Below are 26,170 nucleotides of genomic sequence, written 5' to 3'. Positions count from 1 at the left end.
AAAAAAAAAAACAAACAAACAAAAAAAAAAGTCTTTTTATGTCTTTGCAGACATTGAAAAGACATCCACTGAGGAGAGAATGTTTTTATGACGTCTTTTTTTAATGTTTTTTATGTCTTCTGTACATCCGATATAGACGTTCACATATCCTCCTTACAAGGTTCTGTGACTTTATTTCTGTCAGACATCTAGAGAAGCTCTTATTGAGAAGTAACAGAGGTTTAAATGTGCATACTTGATTCATTTGAAGTCACCATTGTGGTGGAAAATGTTTGGTTTAGTTGGGATCTTGGTCCAGATACTTCTTATGTTCGCTTGTCTCTTGCTGCTATAACAGTATATTTTAAAATGCTGTTTTTGTGGCGAAAAAAGACAAAGTTTAAAAGAGCTCAGGTGTTATCAGCTCTTTGTTGGTGTAAGCTTGTCTCTTGCTGCTGTAACTTGTGTGTTGTAAAACACTGTTACTGTGGCAAAGAGAGTTGAGATCTAACATACACATATCTTGCTTGTAATGGTGACTAATTATAGTAAAATAAAATGTATTGCTGCAACTATGGATATACTTTTATGGATATAAACTTTGTAGATAAAACAATGTACTTACTTTTAGAAAACTGATCACGTCGTCACAAACAGACATCAAGATTTTGGATATGCATCACATCAATGGTGACAATCAGAACAAAAAAAGGATGTAAAATAAGGATGAGTTTGTGCTATGGAGCTCTTTTGTTTGTCACCATTATTGTGATGCATATGCTAAATCTAGAAGTCTGTGTGTGTGAGTACTTGATTGATTCTTTTACTCAAATTATTTCAAACGCATTCATTTCGTCCATCTTTAAAATAAGTATTTTACTCCTGGTGCCTGTTAAAAATATCAAACAAAACTTATTTTATGATCTCAAATACGCATTATGTGATGACTTTCTCACCAACAAAAAACATCAAATAACACCTGAGCTCATTTAAATTTGTCTTTTTTCACCACAAAAACAGCGTTTTAAAATACACCAATACAGCAGCAAGAGACAAATTAACCCAAGAAGTAACTGGACCAAGATCCCAACTAATCCAAACACTTTCCACCACAATGGTGACTTCAAATGAATCATGTATCAACATTTAAACCTCTGAGGGATTTAGGTAGTCTACAAAACCGTCAAGTTAAATAAACTTAAATATGTAAGTTTTGGGAGACTCCATTACTCAATTAAATTGAGGCAACAAGTTTACTCAATAAATTTAGTTCAGTCAACTTATTAGGGTTTTCAGTGTAGCGTTAACACCAGCGGATGATATCTTCTGTCTGTTTTAAGTGCAAGCTCTCCCAATTATTAAAATTTCCAAGCTAATTCAACAAATGAATGAAAAAAAAATCGTTCTGAAAGTGGCTCAAATGAGAACAAGCGATTGTTAGTGGTTTGACAATTTTGGAGTGAGAATGATCATACAGTTTAATTTCATTAAGTAGGCTATATTTTATTTTACTTTATCAATTTTTTAGTTGTTTTCTCAAATACAAAAAAAAAGTGAATTTACAAATGTAAAACAGCATTTGAAAGATATGGAAGTAAGCAAGCAGGAGTGGATGAAAATAAAAGAGAATTTTAAAGATGCACGTTAGGCAATTATAAAATATACAAATAACTTCACTGTGCCTATACAATAACAGAATAATAGCAACATTTTATTGTTTTGTATTCTACTCTGTTATTGGAAATTGTACATTTATCTTCCAAACAAATTATATCATGTTATATACACCAAAAGACATACAGCATATTGTTTAAGTTGCATATAACATAGCTTGCGATCAAGCATGTTCAAGTATATAAAGTGGCTATGAGAGTATTTAACACAATAATAAAAAATATTCCAGCAGAGTGAAGACCATCAGTTCTGGCACAGGAGAATTTGTTCAGGAAACTGTACATTAATATGATTATAAAAATCAAAAGCAGAAGATCATCACGTCTTGTAGAAACCCTTTTGATTCTGCTGTGGACTGATGAGACAGAGACAGATAAAAATAACATATATGATTTTAAGGATGATTTATCTTCATGTATTAATATATTCAGTAACCGCAAAATGTATTTGGACACTTAAAGTTGTATGTAAATAGGATTATATTTCATTAGTAATCAAAATGTAATATTTGCAGTCAAGCAGCTGTTCAAACAGCTGTCCTATCAGAGGAACCACAATGAACATGTCATACAGCAACTGAAAAAAAAATCCAAATATTGAACAGTATATTATCAATTGAAACAGCTATTTGTAAAATGTTTTATACCTGAAACAAAAGTATTTGTGCTGTAATTAAAAAATAAATGTTAGTTCAAGTGTCAGTAATATCCATATATTTTAATGTGGCTTAAGTGTCTAAATACATCTTAGGGCAACTGTATGTGTTATTTTGAAAGCAGCATAACCACCAAACTCACTTTTTGCAGCAGCAGAATTTGGTTTTGCGTCGTCTGTACATCATCATCTGTTAAGAAGAATGAAAAGAAATGTATAAGGCATTTGTTTTTCACTTTTCAAACACTTTATAAATGTTGACCCTTGTGCTGAACTGGATAAAACTGCACTGAGTATCATAGTGAACATTAACCTGTCTGTATCTGCGAATGCACATGATGAAGACCACAAGGAGCAAGATGAAGACCACGACTCCACTGCTGATGGCAACATAAAGCCAGATGTCCACTGGAGCTTTCTCTGTGAAACATTTTAATGTCAGCAGATGTTTAACTCACTTGTTATTGCACATAAATCACTCTCTCCCCCTGTCTTTCACTTCTCTTACCAGTCTTTAAAAATAGATCAGCAGATGTCAGATTCACCCCATTCTTCCAGAGTTCACACGTATATTTTCCACGGTGTTCCAATTTCACTTCAGGTATGAACAAATTAGATGAATTAAGCTTGAAACTGGAACAACTGGATAAAGGTGAGCAATTCCATTTCATCTCGAAGTCAGAGGTAAGTTGATGTCCTAATGTGCATGTCAGATTCACACTTTGGCCTTCATATACTGGAGAACCTCTAGAAGAGGAAACTAATAGAAGGAGAAATTTAGAAAGTTTGGATTAAATAAGGCAAGAGATGTTTGCATTGTAAGTGCAGTAAGAAAAGCCTCAAAAACATAAACTTGTGCTTTAATAAAATGTGCTTCAAGCCACAGTTGACAAACAGTAATCCTTTATTCCACTGTGGGGGAATCAACTTAAAGCTACAAGTTAGTCATGATTTATAGGAACACCTAAAGTTTTGCTTTGAATAACATTTAATAATTCTCTGAAGTGAAAAATGATGTATTAATTGACTAATGAAACCTTTAATGCATGTAGGATCTAAAAATATTGTCCTATCATTCAATAAATTATTTGAATATAAAGAGGAAAAAAAAACTAAAATGTCAACCATTCGAATACATTTTTATCTGTTAATTTACATGATACAGTTTATATTAGTAAATATTCATGACTGTAATGACAAGAAAGTCAGTTTGGTGAATATCGCTTGTTTGGGAAGCCAATGAGTCAACAAGCCAACGAGAACAAGTAACAAAGTAACAATTGGTAATGTTTCCTTTTGTTGTGTACTTGTTGGAAAATGGAGCTATTATTGTGGAAACTACATTATAGTTCTGTCACACTACTGACTGAAAGTAAATAAGTTAGTTGTTTGTTAGTTACTAGACCTCCAAGACTTTTCACTTACCCTTCAAAACCTCCACCTGAACTTTTGTGCTGAGAGTCTTTCTGCTAAATGTCAGATCACATGTGTAAAGCCCCCTTATGTTCTCTGATACTGGCAGATTAATCGATAGATCATGGTCTTTCAACTTGATTTCCTCGGCCTTGACAGGACTGACTGTGTCCGGTATTTTAATCCATCTGAACACCGAATCAACATCAAGTTTGAGGAAAGAATGTGTTGACTTTGGGTCGTTGAGAGGAGTGAAGCTCCAGCTACCACCGATGAGACCAGTTTCATTCAAGATGGACCAGGGAATGTTAGAAGACAAAGAACAAGGAATCTTGACTTCAGAGGATGATTTGTAAATGGGATTTGGAGAAGAGGGGAGGTCTGGAGGAAAAGGGATAAAAAAATAAAGGAAACATTCATGTTATTGTTTTGCAAAGAAAATAATAATAAATGGGTAAATAGATGGGGGTTATCCATACAAAACCAAATAATGAGGTTGAAAAAGATTTGTCAGTGCTCTCATTCGTTCAATCTTCCCCTTATAGATCCTGACTGCATGTTTTTCATGTATTGTAGACGTACAGTATATTATTTATTGCTTTGTAAGCAACTCTAAGAATGAGCAAACTCAAGTAAATGGATAGATATATTAGGAAATAAAAAGTGAAGGAGTTTAATAACACAATAATCTCACCTATTACATAAACAGTTGTTGTTGCTTCCGTATGATATGTTTTCTTCATATACTCCAACTTGCATGTCCAAACACCACTATGACATCTAGACACACTGTTGACTTTAATTTTCTCACCCTTAAGATTTATTTGATTACAATCTGAGTTTTTCGGTGGAATCCATGTTACTGTGGGAATAACTGGACTAGATTCAATTTGACATTCCAGATACAGAGATTCGCCAGCCATCACAGCAGGCACTTTGGGTATAGTGACTGAAACAGAGTAAAAAAATGTTGAAACATGGAATACGAGAACTTTACAGGAATGTTATCATGTAATGTGAAAGTTATAGCCTACACCACAAACTATCAATAATGTCAAAAAGTGTTTGTGTAACCAGATTAACCTATTTAATTCTGTTCACACTGCCAAATATGCAGTGCAGAATTCACATATTACAGCCATATTACACATGATTAATAATTGCCTTCGTGTGTTACATATAGATAGAAGATTGTAGTTAAAAATAATAAAATAATTTGTCATGTTTTTTTTTTTATTTTATTTTTTTTTTTTGCAGTTCAGCCGAATGACAAAGGGGGGCAGTTTACTTCTGTGTTCACATCCTGAATCGAGCTCAACAGTAGGTGTAGTGTCATTTCCTCATATTTGAAAAAACAAACTGATAGAAAAATACTCATTTTAATTATCACCTTAAAATGGGGGAAATTAAATGAGAGCACTTAACAGGATAGTGCACCCTAAAAGTAAAAATCTGTCATTTAATCAAACTAGTTTATTCTGCTGAACACAAAAGATATTATATAGTATTTAGTGCTGGTTTTGGACCCCAGTGACTTTCACTGTATGGACAAAAACAGTTCGAAACAAGAAAAAGTGACATGAGGGTTGACAGATCTTCGGGTGAACTGTCCCTTTAAGGGATGATGTGACTAAGTAATTTGGATACTTTTTCTACTTGTTGTCTCTCTCTCTCTCTCTCACACACACACACACACACACACACACACTTACCATGGTACAATTTGTAGGTCTTTTTATAATTACTTGTTAATACATATTGTTCACAGCGCCAAATTTCAAAATCAGATTCCTGTACAGGTGAGATTTTAAGAGAGAAATCTTGTGACAGATCGATGTGTGTCTTCGTATCTTTACCTTCAAAAGACCAACATACATGTGCAGTTATATCAAATGTGAGCCTGATTATTACTGTAGAGTGAAAATCCATAAACTCAAAAACATGCATCTCACCCCTTATGATTCCACTCTGAGGATTCCTGGCGATAGTTATAGATTCGTTGTTCCCGCGGTACCAGTTCACATAAACATTTTCTGCTTTTATGTCCTTTCTAGGTAGGGTAACAGTCCCCCCTACCTGTGCATAAATTACGTCTGGGTTTTCTGATGATAGAAGAACAAATTGGACGGAAAAATAATTCTTATTCAGGCTGCATTTCACACTCTTCACCATATAAAGACTATTAAAGGGTTAGTTCATCCAAAAATCAAAATGATTTCATTAATAACTCACCCTCATGTCGTTCCAAACCAGTGAGACCTCCATTTATCTTCGGAACACAGCTTAAGATATTTTAGATTTAGTCCGAGAGCTTTCTGTCCCTCCATTGAAAATGTATGTACAGTATACTGTCCATGTCCAGGAAGGTAAGAAAAACATCTTCAAAGTAGTCCATGTGACATCAGAGGGTCAGTTAGAATATTTTGAAGCATGAAAAATAAATTTTGGTCCAAAAAAAAAAAAAATTACAACTTTATTCAGCATTGTCTTCTCTTCCCGGTCTGGTGTGAGTGCGTTCACTGCAGTGTAGCGATATCCGGTTCGCGAATGAATAATTCGATTTAACCGATCTTTCTTGAACCAGTTCACCAAATTATAAAATTATATTAATTCATAAAATCATAGTTTTTGTTATATTTGGACCAAAATGTATTTTCGATGCGTCAACAAATTCTAACTGACCCTCTGATGTCACATGAACTACTTTGATTATGTTTTTATTACCTTTCTGGACATGGACAGTAGACCGTAAACGCATTTTCTATGTACTAAAGCTCTCGGACTAAATCTAAAATATCTTAAACTGTGTTCAGAAGATGAACGGAGGTCTTACGAGTTTGGAACGACATGAGGGTGAGTCATTAATGACAGAATTTTCATTTCTGGGTGAACTATCCCTTTAAGATTGCCACTGACCTTGTGCTTTAAGAAATCCAACAAACAGTGATATTAGTATCCAGCACAACATCATTCTGTCCTCAGAGCAGAACCAGAGAGGATGGAGACTGGATGGAGACTCTCACAATGTATATCTGTGAGACATAGCCATAGAATATTTGTCACCAAGAGCATAAAAATACAGAGGAAGGAAGGGGCTTGTGGTGGGCTCAGATTTTTTTTTTGATTGAGAGAAACCGTAAGAGTGTCGGATAGTGAGGGGGAGACAGAAACTTTGTGGTGGGCTACAGGTTACAGACATAAAGGAAGACGAGTGCCAGTGAAGAAACATGAAAGAACAACAGCTAGAAAGATGGTGAGAAAAAGACATCTAGAGGTGTGTCTGTGGTGGGCTGAGATTGTACAGGGAGTAGATTCTTATCCCTCTCCTTTTCACCTCTTCACCTCCTCCTCCTCCATATCACCCCCTCTCTTCCTCCCTTGTTCCACGAAAGGCGGATCTCTCCACGCTTACACACAGAAGAAAGAACACCACATGGCACTGCTGGTGGCGTCGCTGAGCTTGGAGTGCGGTGTGTGCTATGCCTGTTATATCTGATCTTGCTTTTCTTTCTTTTTATGCATGTGATTCACACAAATCTCTCTTTTTACTCCCTTTGAAGAGATTGACACTTTACACTAGAAAAATGCAGACACCTAAATTATTTGTTACGTTCTGTAAACCCTTTTGATTTCTAAACTAGAAACGCCATGGTCTTGGGTTTGATTACCAAGAAATGCATGAAATGTAAATATATATTTAAATGCAACGAATGTCTATTTGGATAAATTGTCTGACAAATGAATAAATGTAAATGATACTCAAACTTAAATGCACATTTAAGAAAATAATCATATACAGGCAAATATATTGTTCAATTACCAACTTTAATATTTAGTGATTTTAGTCTTAAAATGATGTTCTATTATTATTATTTGTTATACTTTTGCCTGTTCACCACTTAGAACCACAAAAAAAAAAAAAAAAAAAAATAAGTGACTCAAGATTTGTAGAATGAATCATTGAATTTCTGTTTAAAATAAAACAAGATCTAGTGATGCTGTGCTACACGCACATTATTGATAAATAACAGCTCTTTCTTGTGATGTGATTTTTTTATAGTAAGGTTAGTATGTTTAGTAAATATTACTTCTGGAGCAAAATTTACAGCATTATAATACATAAAAGTATAATGCGTAATCAGCCATAGGGAATATACATTTTTTTACAGAGTGTGGTCCTAAATATTCACGTTGGCCTCATGGTGCAGGTTATTTATGTTTCTATGATTTGGGTAAATTTAAAGTGGTGAATTTCAGTATGAAAAAGTGCCATTTTCAAAAACGATTTGCAGACATGTTATCAACGGCTAAACAGAATCAGTGTCACCTAATGACCAGTGGTTAAATCCTGTGAATGTAAGCTGTTAAACCAATAAAAATAAATGTAAAACCATTAGTTGAGACATACAGGTATAGTTTCAGCCATTTGTATGTAAAGTCCAGATATTTTTATGGCTCTGATACAGAATTGATGCCGAATTGCCTTGATTTTGGAAATTGTAACCTCATGAGATTTTAGTCTCCAGTGGAGCACAGAAATGTGTTAGAAATGAGAGAAAAGTTTATGTAGAATGAGAGACAGAAACAGAGGAAGGAGATGCACACAAAGAAATGCAACGATAGATGTAGAGATAAAGACAGCCAGAGACTGCACCTGAACAAGTAACCCAGAAAGACAGATGATCAGGGCTGTGGTCAGGATGGAGGTTAAACAGTAAACAGACGCACAGAGATGGAGGAGAAGGGAGGGGAACCAAAGACCAAAAACTTCCATTTCTAAATGCTAAACAAAACTTTTAGAGGAAAAATGTAATGGACTTGACAGATTAAACATGTTTATTTTCATTCCTATCTGGGTTTTATTTATTTATTTAATTTTTTACTTATTCTGATAAAATTCCTAGCTATTTTAAAGTTTATTTAAAAACTAAAAACAGTGGAAATAGACACATTGATGTCATGAAATCCTGTATATAATTAATGGTTTATGTTGTGATCTGAAGATAGTCCTTCTGATTATTTTCACAGCTACTCTCAGCAGCGCATGAACTGAATATACTTCTGTTTTCCATCCCGTACATTTGATGTCTAATGTTATATATTGTGTATTGGAAGGTTTTCAACTTTCTGTTTGAAACTTTAGCAGGAACCATGTTTTCAGCAATGTACAATATATGCTGTATGTTACAATATCCCTATTCTGATCTTGTGAAGACAAAAACAGATTAAATTAAATCATCCATAATAAAAAAGTAGTTAAAGTTGCCATGTGTAGATAAATATACTCACCTTATGAGCAAAATACTATCGTTCCTCTTCAAAGTTGTGCAGCGGATGTGTTCACTTACAGGCCAAAATATTTCTATTTAAATTCTGTTGACGCCTCCCTTCTGTCTGATTGGCCTGAGAGGTAAAAGAAGACGTCCGGTTATTGACATGAGGCTGTTGAATTAAGCAGATTTAAAAAAAAATTATAAAACAAAATTAAAATTAAAAAAAGAAATAAAGTTATACTTTTTCCACTAAATATCTTTAATTGTCAAACAAGTTATCACTTGTAATTGTGTATTATAATTATTTTATCTAACCACATTATTTCTCCCTACAAAACATTATAGTTAGACCAATATAAAATTTCATTATAAATTAATAATAACATGGGAAAAAATTCAAAGACAGTCATTAAATAAAATGAATAAATAAAACGGGAATGTTTTCCTGTAATAAATTGTAAAAATTAGACATCGCTGTGATACGCTCAAAAAAAGTTTTTTTTCTGAGTAGGTTTTTCTGGTTGTAGTACGTAACGGATGTATTTGTCTATCATGTAAAGAACAACGTGTTCTCTGAAACACTGCTGATTTTACTAGTTTTTGTGTAATTTTTTGTTAAGCTTATCTGTTTTTTTTTCCATTGTTTGTTTGCCACATTGTTTTATAACTGACTTTATCTTCTTCTTTTTTAAATATCTGTGTCCTATTAGTAACCATGAGCATTGCTACAGAGCTATTGATCATTTTTTATAATAACCTAATCTACTCCATTTAAAAACTTCTTAATCAGTGCTTACCCTCCGAGCCCAACAGAATAAACGCTAAAACATTTCTTTTTATTCCTCTGCCTTTTTTTTTTTTTTTTTCTGGAGCTGTTTCATTGTCCTTAAAATTATGATTTAAAAAAAAAATCTATTATATCTTTAAAGAGATCCAAATAGATGCTTCATTCTAACGTCAACCTTTATATGAATCTTGAGCAGATAGGTGGAATGTTAACATATAACGCCTGCACTATGAACAGATAATTCACTGCAGTTTGTATAAGAACGTAAATCATTGTAACCTTTACAAACGACCTCAGCGTGTTGAGTGTAAATTCTTTGAATCCAGTTATCAGCATTTAATGCATACTTATGTAATATGTGATTATGAGGAAAATTATGATTAAATGCATTCACAAATATAGATCATATCTTTTAAAGAAGTGTTGTCATGGATAAACTGAAGATTTCAATTTCTGTTATTAAAACGCAGCAAATTATCATGACTCAACTTCCACTAAACATGGACAAATCCAATATGTGAACTTGGCTGTTTTTTAAAACCTGTAAGAAGGTTTATCTGTAATGTATCACTTCTGCTATAAGTTCTGCTGATTTGAACCAATGTGGTTCCACAGAGGAAAACAAATGAAACAAATACTGAAATGAAAGAATACAATGGTCAACCAAAAAAAAAAGAAATTCTGAAGGCATTCAAGAAAAAGTCTTATGGTAGTTCTGTTTTAGTTAGTTATGGTCATTTCTGAATCAAGTCAGCATATTTCTGTGCTATCCTTCTTTTTAGTGTTTACTGTTTACATTTATTGTTTGGCACTCACCAAATCAAATGTATTGACTTATAACTCTTATTCGGAAGATTGTGTTAAATTTGCATTACAGAGGATTAGAAGCCCATAAGCAATGCACAAGTCTTAATACACACTTATCTTAACAAGCTGCACTCTTAAAAAAGAAGATACTTCAGTCATACTTTGCAGAATATTGTGTTTTGCAAAAAAAAAAGAAAAAAGAAGCCATTCTTAACAAGAACCAACAAAACCCATCATCTCACATTACGAGTTCTTCAGGTCTAAGCACCAGCTCATTGATTTTGCCTGGTTTTGTTAAGACCTAAACACAAAACAAGTTCTTTGTGGATTCTCCAGTGCCATAAGTATGTAAAACTGTAACATGTTTAAGGTTGAATAAAGCATCCTGCTGTAAAAGAATAACTAGATTAAAGAAAAGCGCAAGAGAGCGACAGGTAGTGTAGAGCATGTTTCAGCGCTGTAGGACAGGAGTGGTTTGCTAAGGGGAACCACATGAAGGTTGAAACAAACATGTTGCCTGCCTCACATCTGTGTCTGAGGTTTCACCCCTCTGTCATTCTCTCTCTTCCTGCCATGCTCTGTTCATCTTCTTCAAAAAATACCTTTAGCTTTACACAGTTCTTTATATCACCATCAACATCTGTCTGTCTGTCTGTCTAACTAAGTATTTATCCTTTTTCTCTCAGAGCAGAAAGGAAAGACCCATTTTAGAGGGATCCCTCATTACTCAAACAAACTGAAAAGGTGTTGAGACACCAACATAATCATTACCGAAAGAGAGAAAGCAAGCAAGCAGAAAAAGTAGGCGATTTATTTCAATATGTCCCATACAGGATTTCATTACGTGTTTCCCCTTCAGCAAGTCATTTCTGTGTGTACTCGCCTGAAGAACCGAAGACTGATATTGACTTTGTCTCCCACACATAACTTCAAGGTTATTTTTGGGGAGAATAATCTGCAGTTTTATTCTTTGTTGCCATTTAATCTTCAGTCTTCATCTGGTCTGGTCTTCAAACTGGCAAGAACTGTATATGCTAATATTGTAAAAGGTTCACTATGGTTATGTGACCCAGAGGGGATCCCTCTAACAGATCTGAATCCTCAGAAACTGTCAATGATTCACACACATCTGCTTAGATTGTGGGCCGTAGGAAACGTTGAAGAAGTCTGAGGCATGCAGAGCGCTGAAGAGGGCTAAGATAGATGCCATTGCTTTTGGTTTTCTAGAGTAAGAGTTTCACATGGTGAACAAAAGTGTTTTGGAAAGTGAGTGGAAATTACATAGAAAGACCAACTGCATTTGTCTCTTTCGTTCTTGTGTTTTCAGTTACAAACCTCCTCCATTTAATGAAGTCCTGTAGGTTTGAAATGCAAGCGCAACTAAATGTCAGTGGAAAGAGATGTTAAGAGAAAGAGAGATTACTGACATTTGGACTGATGCTTACGAAAATGTGTATTTTTAGATTAATGTACAGAAGATTAGATCATATTTTAGACGGCAAATTTCGAAACCTCATGGTACAGACGGTGATTCTGTTCCATTGCGTAATTATGTTCGCGTCATTGTATTTCTTGCATGTTGTGTTTTTTTTTCTGCAGAAATCTGCTAATTGCCCATTTTTATTGATGTATTTTCACAGAAATGATTATAAAGAGGTCATACTCATTTTCAAGAATCTGTCGTGTGCAGTGCAGTGTCATTTCCTGTATTTATGTGATTTCATTTTCACGTGGAGTTTTGTTCCTCTGAATTATTTTTTTCTTCTTTTTTTTTTTTACAGTTCATATTTGGATATGATGATGGTTGCTTATATTTTGAGTTGAACAAATCACTAGAAATCCTCAGTGTAACAAAAATACTACTTTTACTTTCAAAAACGTAGTAACTAGAACTTGTTGAATGCCTCTTCCATAACAGCAGTCATGTATAAAGCCACATTTGCTGATTTCTTTCTAATGAATTGCCTTTTCTGTTCCATAATAAAACCAAGGGTCAGGTAGGAAAACCCTCTCACAAAATGCGTGGTATGTGTGGGACAAAGCTGAAGTGAGAGGATGAGAAACAGAAAAATATCTATATGACACACTTTGTGAAAGAGGGAATCCTGCTCTCATTATGAAAATCACTCCCTCCTTCATAACAGCAGCACACAAACACCAAAATCTAACACAGACGCACTCTATTTTAAGACTTTGTTACAGTCACCATTTCACACTCATTTTCAAGAACTGCACTCTTTAAAAATAAAGGTGCATCACGATGCCATAGAAGAACTTTTTGTTTAAATGGTTCCATAAAGAACCTTTAACATCTGAAGAACCGTTCTGTTTCACAAAAGATGGCGAAAGAAGGTTCTTCAGATTATAAAAAGGTAAGAAAGATGACTGAATGGTTCTTTGTGGAACCAGAAATGGTTCTTCTATGGCATAGCTTGAAGAACCATTTGAAGCACCTTTATTTTTAAGAGCAAATTGTGCAGCAATAAAAATAAAGGGGGTCACTTTATTCATTTTTGGCCCATTGTGATGTAACAACGAACCACCTGAAAAGTTGTTTTCTTGACTATTAAAACAAATTTACAATATTTGTTTTTTTATTTAACTTGCTCAGTCAGCGATCCAGAATCTGTGAACGTGTTCTGTGCTTGAGAATGCACTACATTTTGCACTTAATATTTTTTTTTTACTTGGTTTGCTGTTTATATGTTATTCACTTGACTTAATGATTTCAAGACAATTACTGACTTATTTTTCATTATTTACAGTCAGAGGAGGATGTTTTGGCCAGAATTAATTCTCAGAAGATCAAGGGATCATGTTCTTGTCAGGTGACTTTATTTAAGAGAACATCAAATATTGTCAATCAATTGTGACTTTCATTTTATTGATAACAAAAATAACGAACTACATTTTCAGCTACTGAAACAATGTGATGAGAAGGTTTTAATAGTTCTGTAAATTTTAATGAAATAAATACTCTAAACACTCGTTACACTCTTGTGGAGTTAACGGCTTGTTCCACATTGTTTGTCCGACTGATTCACATTGATTCCTCCAGTTTTCAGTATAAACATCTAATGACTGGCATATTAATGCAGGAGTGCTGCTATATTAAAGATTATTATACATGTATGGTATATTGCATATGTACATCATTCAAGCAAGGTGAGATAAATGCATGTATACACAAAATGTAATTTTGTTTATGTATGTATGTGTATATATATATATATATATATATATATATATATATATATATATATATATATATATATATATATATATATATATATATATATATATATGCCATACATGTATAATAATCTTTAATATAGCAGCACTCCTGCATTAATATGCCAGTATATAAATGTATGTATTTGGCTGATGGTTTATTAAATACATAAAAATAAAAAGAACTGATAAACTAAATACTGTACTTTCTGTTTCTGTGTGTGCAGATAATTTTAAACGTAATGTATTAAATTGAGCACAGTATTATGTTATTGGACAGAAAAGCATGATAACAAAAGTCTCGGCATCAGGAAAACAAATCCTTGCCTGAGAAAGGCCTGGCTGTGTATGTCTCGTACATTATACATTATATTACACATTATAAGGCATTCGATACTCGCAAGGTATATTACATTACATTTACATTACATTAAATTTCCCTATATTACATTACATTTTCTGCTCATTTAATCATTTTGATCCAGAATTTGTTCATTACCTCAGATTGTATCCAAAAGCATGCTGTGTCTGTCCTACAAATGTTTCTATCACTGAACAAGAGCCGTTCAGCAACTACAGGCCGCTGCATTAGACAGCAAACGGTTGAAGACAAAATACACTCTTTTAATCTGCTTTAACACTGTCATCGTTAATACTGCTGTATCTAAAATAACTAAAAACATAAGATGAGGTAACACTTTATTTTAAGGTAATGTTATTGACCTTGTTACATGTTTAGTAATAGTGAATGATGCATAAAACCAAACCCCAACTCTAACCCTATATAGTAAGTATACATAGTAAATTAGTATTACTCAGTACTTGCTTGTGTAATTACAATGTAACAATGTCACCCTAAAATAAAGTGGTGATTATTAAAAATATATGTCAATGATTTCACTGTGCAGCGTTAACTTTATCTGCTACACCCGAGGTCAAAGGTGCTCTTGATGGGTTGAATTTTGGCAAGATGTTTTTGCATGTAGTTTTTATTTATTTATTTTCTGCCATGACAGAACAAGACAAAAATGTAATAAAGCTTCTAGAGTTTAGTTGTCTCTACTACATGTTCCTCTAAACACTACATGTTCAGAACACAGTTGTTTTGTTGCTTAAAATCAGTAGACATCTTTAAAGTTATTCATGCTGGAATGATAATTATATTTTCAGAATAAAATTAGCATGCCATAGAAAGCATAGAAGATAACCATAACCTGACATCTGTGAGTACAATATAATATCCTGACAAATTTAATGCCTTTGTGACATCTAAAACATACTTGCATAACTGTTGCAAGTTTTATTCACATGAGAGATGCAGGGTCTTACGAAGATGAACTCCTGAGTATTTTTTATTTTTTATTAATGTGTTTGCAAGGAATAACAGACCTAAATCTCTTCCATCTTTTATTTGTTACGAAATAAGAACAAAACCTGATCTTTGACAGAAGACGGTAATGTCTGACGAAGATGCACAGTCATTTTTTTTTTTCAATTGGGCATCCGTTTAAATTTTTTATAAAGCGACATCAGAATGTATTTGGACACCCAGGCCACACCTTAAACCTTAAACATACGAAAATCACTGCATTAGATAACAAAACATCACATTTAATAGGCATTGTTGTTGTTTTTTCAATGGGTAAATTTTCAGGCAAACTGTTTGTTGAGTTATATTAGATAATAAAGCAAACGTTTGACTGTTCAAATGAAGACTAGAAGTATTTGGATAATTTTGGGTCATCAGACAAGTTAATGTGATGATCTACACCTGTGGTTAAGACACCTGTGTAATCTTAAAGTAAATTCATACAGCCACTACACAACATCTTAAAGCCAGTATTAAGTGCATGCATTTGATAGACTGTCATCCAAATCAACTTTTATTGCATTCGGTTGTGTTTTATCAGGTTCTCCTGGGAATCAAACCTATGGCCTCGCCGTTACTAACAACATGTCAGGCATAAATCAGAGAGAGATAGTTAACGAGCAAAGTTCTAGCAGCATTATTTTCGCACTTGCATTGATATTTGTATATTGTATTTGATATTATATCTAATGGAATGATCTGAGTTTTTAAGTCTGACGTTTGTGGGCACTGGATAGAAAAAAATATATACATATTAAAAAATGATTTTCAGTAGTATAACTTGGTGGAGGATAAGGATGTTGTCTGTTATAATAAATTCATCGCTGTTAAGTGAAAAAGCTGTCCTGTGTACCTGCACATTTTTTTATCGATATATTAAGATGCGATATATACTAGTGACTTAAACATGAAAATACCTTTTTCAGTATAAATGTAAAAATCGTTTAATTTTGTGAATTATGTTTTATGTCGTTTAAGAAAATGTGTGGCTTGTTTACGTTACCTTACTTTTTTATTTTTATATCTATATCTCAGTGACTTAATATGAATTCAATTAAATGTTGCAAATACAAAAAGTCAAATAGAAAAAGTATCCCATTTGACTGATTCAGTGTAACCGTGTGAACATTTAACATATCACAAAACGTGAAACTTCAAAAACAATAAGCTTATCACACAAAACACTAAAACTGAACAATACTTAACAATATTTTTTTACTTAATCTTCATCCTTTTTAACAACAATTCATTTTGAAAATTCAATTAACGGTTCATACTGAGGCCTTGGCCTCCAGAACAGATAGACTTTAACACAATATTAAAACAACTGATATCTGTTAATATGTTCTGCATTATGAAGTTTTACACTTTCATATATAACTCATGGCTACAGAGCAATAAGAGTAATACGATGTAATCTACAAACACTAACTACCAAACACAAAAACTTTACTCAAAGCATATAATTTTGCAATAAAATTTATGAAAAACAACCTCAAATATTTGTATGTAAATAAGAGTAGACCTGAAAATGTCTCTTCGAATGGTTATTTACGCTATGGTTATTGAACTTTTGATCATTCAATACCATGATTACTGCAAACAGCACACCAGAAACGTAAGATCGGCATCCGAAATTCTTGAGCAAAACTTTACGCTACAATTTAAACAGTATATAGGACCATATGATTGATTGCAATGATCAAAACAAGTTGCTCTTGAACATCATTAACTAAAAAACATATCTCCACCACTGCCATTTTGTTTGGAGTATTTTATAGCTCGTCATTTTTGTCAGACATTTAGCTGAAGACAAAACGCTTTTGGCTTTTTACATGAGAAAACAAATGAAAGAGAATAACAATAACAAAAAGCAGCATGGTTTGTTTAACAGAAAAATACTTACAGTTGTGATGAGATGTGTGTGTGTTCTGTTCAGGGTCTCAGAGCTACACTGACATTTTCTTCCAAACACACTCTTGTCATACACACAGGGCAGGAAACTGCAATGTGATTTGTGCAGCTCTGCGCTCATGTGTCTGTGGTAACATATGCTTTACGTTATTGCTCAGGACTACTCTTCAGCACTGTTTACACCATTTCAGTGTCACACACCATTTATCACACCAACGGCCTTCTGTCTGCATCTAAAAGCTCCTTTTTCTTCGTCTTTCTAAAGTGTGTTTTTATGTTATCCTACACCCAAAAAAGATACAAAACAGTACCGTTTCAAAAGGTAGTAATATGTACACTTCAGTTACTAATATGTACTTTTAAAGTACTAATATTTACATTTAAGGTATTAATATGTGCTATTTACGGGTTAATAAGGCACAAAGATGTACATTTCAGCTTTTGTATCTTAGCATACCACCACAGTGACAGAATTGTAGCTTTTTTTTAACTATATATCAAAACACACAGATACACTTTTGAAGTTAAAACCTAATTAAAGTTATTTATAAGATAGTATTCTTCCAAATTGCTGCACATTAAAATAAAGATGCTATTTTTTTCTGTAAGTTTTGATGTCTGTGAACAGCTGTACACGTATGGACACCTTTGAAATAAAACAATCTCACTTGCACCAGTTTCTGCTCATTACAAAATTGGGGAAATACACACACATAGAGCAGTCCACGCACGCGGAAAAGTATAGTTGTGAAAATATTTATATTATATACTCTGCAACAGGATTTGTTTTAAATGTACAGTAAACACCACATATGTTTAGCCTGGTACAGTAAGTCTTGAAAAGTGCATGTTTTATTTAGCATTATTAATCAAGAAGCACATTTAAAAGCACAGGGTGTGTTTTTCTGTGTTTTGCGCTCTGCTCCTCTCAGTTGGTGTGGTTTGGGCCTGCTGTATGTGTACGAGGGTTGTGCTCTCATCTGGGCACTGGAAGTGACCTCACTCCCTGATCCAGCTCTACTTCATTCTCAGATTCATTCTAAAAAAAACACACACACACACACACACATGCTGTAAGACTTCTGTAGCAGTTACAGGGCAATTAAGTCTATATGAACTGTTAACTACCAGTTAGGAAATACACAATTGTTGTTCCCCAGAATACATAGATATATGGACTGTGTAAATATAACATCCCTAAATTTATTAATTTTGACATTACCAGTATGTATAGTGTAAACAACAGAGATCCATATATATTCAGTCCAATACTAATAAATGGCAGATCTTAAAACTCTACACTATTTTGTGAAAATAATCTGTAAAATAAGACTAAAATCTCTTGAAATTCTCCAAGTGAATATACTCATCATTGTAATGCAAATAAATAAAAGCAAAGGCAATCTAAATGTAAAAATATGCAACAAGCACAAACAAACCTTACAGTAAGCCTGACTGTTAGGAATATCATTGTATTACACAGAGTAATGGAAGAACAGGAAGTACCTGTTGCACTGGCAGTAGTCTTTGGCTATAAGAGGCTGCCGCATGGATCTCAGCTTCCTCATCCTCTTCTGGGTAAAAAACAAATAAATAAATAAAATAAAATAAAATAAAAATCTTAACTGAGCCATTTCCTTTCTTGCTTGCTTTCTTCCTTTCTATCTCTCACCTTTATCCGTTTGTTCTTTTGTCGGACGAGAACGGTCACAATGATAAGTCCGATAAGAACCACAGAACTAGCTCCTACAGCAATCCAGACCCACAGTTCTAGGCCATACACGTCCTTGGTCAAGATTTCCTTAACTGAAAGAGTTTTCCCTTTGCCTTTAGTGAACACCTGTCCACCTGTTCAGTTTTCAATACAAACAGACACCAAGCCCTTTATCTGGTATTTTGCTTAGTGTACATAAAAGAGCCTGAATTCTATTGTGGAATGAGGATTCTAGGGATTCAGTGATATTAAAATTCATACTGATACCACTACTTATTTTCATGTTATGGCCAATAACCAAAAAATGTCTGATATTAAAACTGTATATTTTTGTCAAATTCAATTCAAAATAAATGTATTTATTGAAAATTATATTTATTTATTCAGTTATTAATTATTCTAAATATTAACTTTAAGTGAGAGTTAGATGACAGCTAACATAAATGTAAATATAGGGTATATGAGCAAACACAATTCAGTGTCCGATATCAATATGTATATTACTGACTAATCTAACATCTACCAATGATTGATAAGGTTCTGATATAAAGTGTGCATCACTACAAGACTGATTTTGTAAAGTTGTGCATTGTAGTTTTGTTTTACCTAAAGGTTTGGCCAGAACCCTCAAAGTTGTCTCGACACTTAGTCTCGCTCCACCCTCAAACTCCACTGTACACACAAACTTCCCTGCATCTCTATGCTGCACCTGAGAGAATATGAAAGGAAATTACTGTCAACGTTTAAAAATGGCTCTTTACTGGCCTGGATGATTCCATGAAGAACCTTTCACATCCTTTTCACAACATTTTACTTCCACAAATAGTTCTTTATATATGAAAAGGGTTCTTTAGGTTATTAAAATGTAAGGTATTCACATTTTTCAATGTGACATCAAAGTTGGTGCCGAGTTGCTCAGTAGTAAAGTTGACTTTTTCTGAATCCTTGCCATTCCAGTGTAAGCCTTTGTTTTCCGTGTTCTTCAGGGTTGGGAAAGAGACTTCGGAAAGGTGGTCAGCCTTCCATTTCCCACCCACAACACGCTGAGATACACTCTGAGGAAGAGAACAGGGCAGCACTGTGTCGTCCCCTTCAGATACATTAACAGCTGTAATCTGGTTACCTGTTGGAGACCCAGACAAATGTCAATGACAACATGCAATGTGAACTATTATAGTAATAAAAAACATTCATACTGAACAACAACTACTGAGTAACACCAACCAACAACAGTCAATGTTATACTGAGATTCAAAGCATCCTTGACTTGACACGTCCACTGGCCTGCATCTTTTGAAATCACAGACGTCAGGCGAATTACTTGATTTTTTTCATTATATATTTGATCATTAGGGGGTCTCAGCCACTGTACTTTAGTATCTGTGTTTCCTGTAATGTCACAGTGCAGCTCTGCATCACTAGACTGCACCAGCACTGGGCCTGGTTTAGCAAAGACTGAGAGAGAAAAAGGAGTAAATATGAAAAAAAAAACATAAAATACTATAATTCTAAAAATAAATAAATACAAAAAAAATGACAACCACTGCTGTCGCCTCTCACCTGACACCACATTAACGGTGTGTTTATTCACTGACCCTGAATGACTGCAAAAATAGTTTCCAGAGTCTCTTGTCTCCAGTCTGGGAACCTTCAAAGTTTCTTCGGTTACAATTACTTTTGATGCAATATGGGAAGTACCTTTAAAAATAAAATCAATTACAGTGTGACAACTCACAAAACTTCATATTCAAATTTTTGTATTGAGAGGAGAAAAAAAAACTGATACCCATCCGTTTAGCTCCAGTTTTGCCTTTGATGTTACAGATAAGAATGCTGTTAAATTTCCATTCTGTATCACTGTTTGAAGTTGCTCCACACTTCAGGGTAACCTCATCCCCGACTCGCTTATAGAACACATCACATTTGCCACATGATATACACAATGCTGATGAAGGGAAGGACAGAGAGTAAGGAGCGTTAAACAACAAGACAGAGAACGCTGTACAGGCAGAGTAATAGACTGTTTAAAATAAAATATATTGTACAGTTAGAATGATGAAATGCACTATATGAATTCCTTTGTGCTCACCAAAAAAGAGGATCTTGCAAGTTGCCATTTTTTTTTCTGAAATATCTGGTCAATGAAAAGAGAATGAGCTTCTTTTTAAATAAATTTTATACATCAGAGATTAATACATTTGTATTCATAAAAAAGGCTCATGCTTTTGCAAAGAAAAAAGAGCAAGTAAGTTTGTTTCACTCTCTTTCGTTCTCATTTTTTTCCCAAAGTAAATGTTCAGAAAACGACTATTAAACTATTAACAAAAAATTTGAGTAATCTGAGATAAATGCTTAAGACACTTACATTACTTTTAACCTTAACATGCTATTACCAGCAAATATGTAATAGTTCCAAATTTTACACATATTTAAAAAAACAAGCATTGGTAGACATAGAAGAAACAAATGATGGATAAGATGCTTAAATTATTATTATCATTATTTTTATATATTTAAATTATTTATCAATGCTATAATGTATCTTAAATATATATTGATTTACACAGGTTTCCCTTAGAATGTTTGTAGTGCAAGTGAGCATTTCTCATGTCATTACAGGTTATTATTACAAGCTGACAAATTTTCATAAATACTTATGATTGCGTATTTTTCATTTATGTTTCAAATCTTAAAATTAGCAGTTTTAAATGTGAAAAAAGTAAGTGCAATTAAGTTCATAGACATTTATATGATATAGATATATATATATATATATTTAAAAATAATTAAAGTTAACATTATAAATGAGCATCATGGCTCCAGATCGAGTGTTAAAGAAAATCTTTTTGTTGTTCAAAACGGTATCTGCATGTATCTCGTTCAGAGTATGAAGAATGATTTATCAATCCAAAATGCTGATGCATCTCTTTTCATCTTGGTTTTCCGTTTTATATAAGAAAACATTACACAGAAGTTAACTAGCTTATTATATTTCACAGATGACATGCTTTTCTTACTCACACTTGGATGTTGTTTTATGTTCTGTTGACAAAGTTTCAGAGAAGTTCTGTACCTTTAATCCAACTGGCAAAAACCTTGTGCAAGAAACCAGCCGATTCTAAAAGAACCTGCACGAGGAAATGAAATGAGTTATGAGAGCGGAAGAAAAAAAATGGTTGTATGTAGAACAACCAGAGTAGGGGAGAAAAACGCCTCTCACATGCACTTCTAAAGTGAGAAATTCTTGAAATGAGGGCTAGATTCACAATAGGGTAAAAATATATATTAATAAAAAAATTAAAAGGTCAGTTTTTTTTCAACTAAGCCAACAATAGCTGCCAAATCTCACACATTCCGACACTGTTCACACACTCTCACGCCACACGTCCAATTTCTCCCACACTAACATCTGTTTCTATTAGTATATTACGTTTTGATGTTCTATGATATTTTTTTAGCAGAAGGATTGTATAAAATATAAAATTATTAGATGAAAATTGTAAAAGTTAAAATGACAAAATAAACATTCATAGATCAATACTTTCAGCTTAACTATAGCCTACTTTATATTGTAAATATAAAGGACTAAAATATCAATTTAGGTAACAAACTTCATGTTTGCAAACAAGTTGGGTGATGGGGATATAACAGTATTTAAAAATGAATAAAGACTAAATGCGTGTTGATAATAGGCTATACTGTAAAAACGTCACAGGCAAAATGTATAATTTTAGGAATGCTATGCAAACATATTATATATTTAAAAAAAACATAAAAAATTGTCAGATTTGGTCTGACAGCCCACAGCATATGGCTGAGTGGGATTGCCAACAGTTCGTTAATATACACAATCGTCCCTTTTTTAACACATAAAAGGAGCGTTCTGTTCAAAAGACATACACAACAGTTTGTCCCATTATTCACAGGCATATTTACAGGTTTTACTGTGGGCCCTGTTTGAAAAGATCTAAATAGCCTAATACAAGTAAATGAATAGGCTAAAACAGTGCTTCCTAACCTTTTTCAACTCGCGGCCCACCTGATAAAATTAACTGACCCCGCTATTGTTGGGTTAATAACTTAGTACTCAAAAGCTAGATTGTTACCTGTCTTTATTGAATTAACTGGCCATGAACAGAAAATAACTCGGACTGCATGGCACCGCTTGGCACAACTGCTGTTGTTCTCTAGCATATGCAGCAAAAATATCCAAGATAAATTGGCGGTTTATTCTTAAACCAATCAGCGAGCTCGAATAGTGGAATCATTGTTACAGTTTAATATTTTTTTTGTTATTTAATTATATGAAATTATATTATGTTAAGACTCAGACATTTTTACATATATGAACAATATTATTATTTATTTTAATAGTAATTGGCGGCCCACTTGCAATACCATCTTGAAAACCAATAGGCTAGAACAAAGATACAAATTAAACAATGATTTTTTTTTCCCCCACAGTTGTTTTCAAGTTTGTAGTTGTTCAGGTACAAAACCAAATAATCAAATGTAAAATAGCATTGAATAGTCTTCACTGGTGTACAGGGGCTTTTTTTGACTGCTGCCTGGCCCATGCACGCTCGCCGTGGCCAGGGGGAGTCGAAAGACATTCGCCCCTCCGGGGGAGATCTGTTCGCGGGGTGACCAGTGGCAGTCAGAGTACTGGGTAACGGGGAATCAGAGAAATCAGGGTTCGATTCCGGAGAGGGAGCCTGAGAAATGGCTACCACGTCCAAGGAAGGCAGCAGGCATGCAAATTACCCATTTCTGACAGCCGCGGTAATTCCAGCTCCAATAGCGTATATTAAAGTTGCTGCAGTAGTTGGATCTCGGGAGTTGGGTGGTGGTCCGCCGCGAGGCGAGCCACTGCCTGTCCCAGACCTTGCCTCCCGGCTGCCCCGGATGCCCTTAACTGGGTGTCTGGTCACCTCGGGACCCAGAGCATTTACTTTGAAAAAAAAATTAGAGTGTTCAAAGCAGGCCGCCTGTTCTATTTTGTGGGTTTCTGGAACCCGGGGCCATGATTAAGAGGGACGGCTGGGGGCATTCGTATTGCGCCGCTAGAGGTGAAATTCTTGGACCGGCGCAAGATGGACAAAAGCGAAAGCATTTGGCAAGAATGTTTTTATTCATCAAGAACGAAAGATGGAGGTTTGAAGACAATCAGATACCGTCGTAATTCTGACCTTAAACAATGCCTACCCGTGATCCGGAGGCATTATTCCCATGACCCGCCGGGCAGCATGCAGGAAACCATGAGCCTTTGGGCTCCGGGGGGAGTATGGTTGCAAAGCTGAAACTTAAAGGAATTGATGGAAGGGCACCACCATGAGTCGAGCTTGCGGCTTAGGCCTAATCCAAATTCTACCCCTTAGCCCTTCCCCTTTCCCCTACCCCTCTGTTCGCGCGTTCACATAAAGGGGTAGGGGTGTCTCGATTCTCTTTTGGTTGGAGGGGTAGGGGTAAGAGGAAGGGCCAGACAGCCCTTCAAAAAAGATTTGTTCATTTTACTGAACGAGACTCAAAGGACAGAGTCAGTAAAATGATCCTAACTTCCCATCACTATGTCACAGTTTGGCCTCAAATTCCAACATGTGGGCCAAGTTTTTGATCAAGTTAAGGGCCCAAAGCCCAGAATGATTGAGCCTAGAATAACAATAATTAGTAATACTTAATACTAGGGCTGTAGCTATCAAATATTTTAGTAATCGAGTATTCTACCAAAAATTCCATCAATTAATCGAGTAATCGGATAAAATGTGTTTTTGCTTAATTAAAGTGCAATATTAATTATGCAAGAGAAAATAAGACTCCTGGGTCTCTTAAAATAAACAATTAAGTTTCCTTTTTTAGAATTTTTTATTTTTATTTTTTAAATGCTTAGAATGCAATGCATACATCAAAAATAAACATTTAATTAGTACCCATTGTTTCTCTGTCTGTACTTGTACTGTGAACAACGACAATAAAGTTGACAGATGAATTAAGTGCATTTAAGTCACATTCAGTTGGGGTTTTAAATAAAGCATTTTCTGAGATGCACATTAAACTTTAAACACATAAAACATCAATTTAATTTATCTTTTAATTATTGAAAATTAAGCAAGCGTAACTTTTTGGTACTAAACCGTAATAACTAAACTAAACCGGACTTTTATTTTGACGGGTTGATGTACCTTTACAGTTCTCTGTATGTGATGTTACACTAGTTTTACTCAAATCAAATGGTCAAATGCTCATAAAGTGACTGTCAGAGCAGTTCTGGAGATGTTGTTCATGTGTTCACGTCCTTATTTAGTGAGACAGCAGATGTTGAAATCCCCGGAGCGTCACGCGCGCTTCAGTGTGTGTTAATAAAGGAAGTCGCGGTTCTGCTCCATTTATTAACACAGACACGCAGTACACGCAGGATTCATAAATAGACTGTTCCAGCTTAATATTTACAGATATTAGTCCATATCATGATTTGATGTTTCAAGATTCCCTCCGCGTTTTCTGCATCGCGGAAATCATAGGGCCCTAGTTGTGGTATGGCAGCTCTATCTTGCAATGGACACATGTCACAACGTTCTCTTTACGTTTGCCCACGCCCTCAAATCAAAACACTCCTGACTCCTTGCAGTATGCGGTTTCGGATGCAGCGCTTGTGTCTCCTTTCATTTTGTGGCTGACGTTAACGCATTGTCACATTAAAAAAATCATTGCAAAAGAACCTGACGTGAGATTTTAAATAAATTAAGAGGCTTCGAGGCAGAGGAATTTGCCTCGATCATTTTTTTGTAATCGAGTTATTCAAGGAATCGTCTCAGCCGTACTTAATACATATATATTTTTAATTATAGCTGAACGCTCTTCTTTTATACTCATATTTGGATGCTGTTTTATGTGTCGAGTAATTTTGAGGGAAGTTCTGTGCCTTTAGTCCAGCTGATAAAAACCAGCCGACACAAAGACTTAAGTCTCAAACCCAAAGATATATTCTTTATAAAAGTTAAGACTCATCCACCCCCCAAATGTCTATGTCACGATGTGGGACGATTTGCATAATGTCACCCAAATGTTCATACGAAGAAAGAAGGAATAACTCTGATTCTCACTGTTGCCACCGGAGCCATGTTGTTGAGACACTGTTTTGTTGTGAAAGTTAAAAGTAAAAAAAAAATACACGCACAGCACTGACTGACTCTGATAACACTGGGTGTTCTCAGAGTCCAATCGACTCGGTTATTACACACAATGTTAAACAGACCCATGATCCAAAGTAATAGACTGGGACCCAACCTGGACTCGGGTGACCATTTAAAATATATGGATGGATCCTGGGTCAGGTCCCATGTCCTCCGTTTAGACCT

General features: G+C 34.5%; 1 protein-coding gene and 1 pseudogene across 3 annotated transcripts; both read right to left on the bottom strand.

The window, feature by feature from the left end:
• Positions 1 to 1,672: 1,672 nt before the first annotated feature.
• Positions 1,673 to 18,122, bottom strand: LOC113059967 (uncharacterized). Of its 3 annotated transcripts, XM_026228700.1 has the most exons (12): positions 17,094 to 18,122; positions 9,010 to 9,123; positions 7,115 to 7,118; positions 6,637 to 6,725; positions 5,673 to 5,822; positions 5,433 to 5,576; positions 4,415 to 4,669; positions 3,733 to 4,101; positions 2,816 to 3,067; positions 2,621 to 2,727; positions 2,451 to 2,497; positions 1,673 to 2,008 (listed from the first exon to the last, which is right to left on the bottom strand). In XM_026228700.1, exons 4-12 carry the CDS (start codon positions 6,689 to 6,691, stop codon positions 1,972 to 1,974), a joined length of 1,416 nt encoding a protein of 471 aa, XP_026084485.1. In that variant the 5' UTR covers positions 6,692 to 6,725; positions 7,115 to 7,118; positions 9,010 to 9,123; positions 17,094 to 18,122; the 3' UTR covers positions 1,673 to 1,971. The 3 variants fall into 3 exon arrangements, with proteins under 3 accessions (XP_026084485.1, XP_026084484.1, XP_026084483.1); XM_026228699.1 differs by lacking the exon at positions 7,115 to 7,118 and having other exon boundaries at positions 6,637 to 6,752; positions 9,010 to 9,162; XM_026228698.1 differs by lacking the exon at positions 7,115 to 7,118 and having other exon boundaries at positions 6,637 to 6,752.
• LOC113059492 (uncharacterized) lies at positions 18,030 to 22,187 on the bottom strand (annotated as a pseudogene).
• Between the last annotated feature and the right edge of the window lie 3,983 nt (positions 22,188 to 26,170).

The sequence above is a fragment of the Carassius auratus genome, chromosome 41, assembly GCF_003368295.1.
Source record: "Carassius auratus strain Wakin chromosome 41, ASM336829v1, whole genome shotgun sequence".
In the NCBI taxonomy this organism is placed as follows: Eukaryota; Metazoa; Chordata; class Actinopteri; order Cypriniformes; family Cyprinidae; genus Carassius; species Carassius auratus.
Note: the sequence above shows the minus strand (reverse complement) of the source record. Positions and strands in the feature narration are given on the sequence as shown.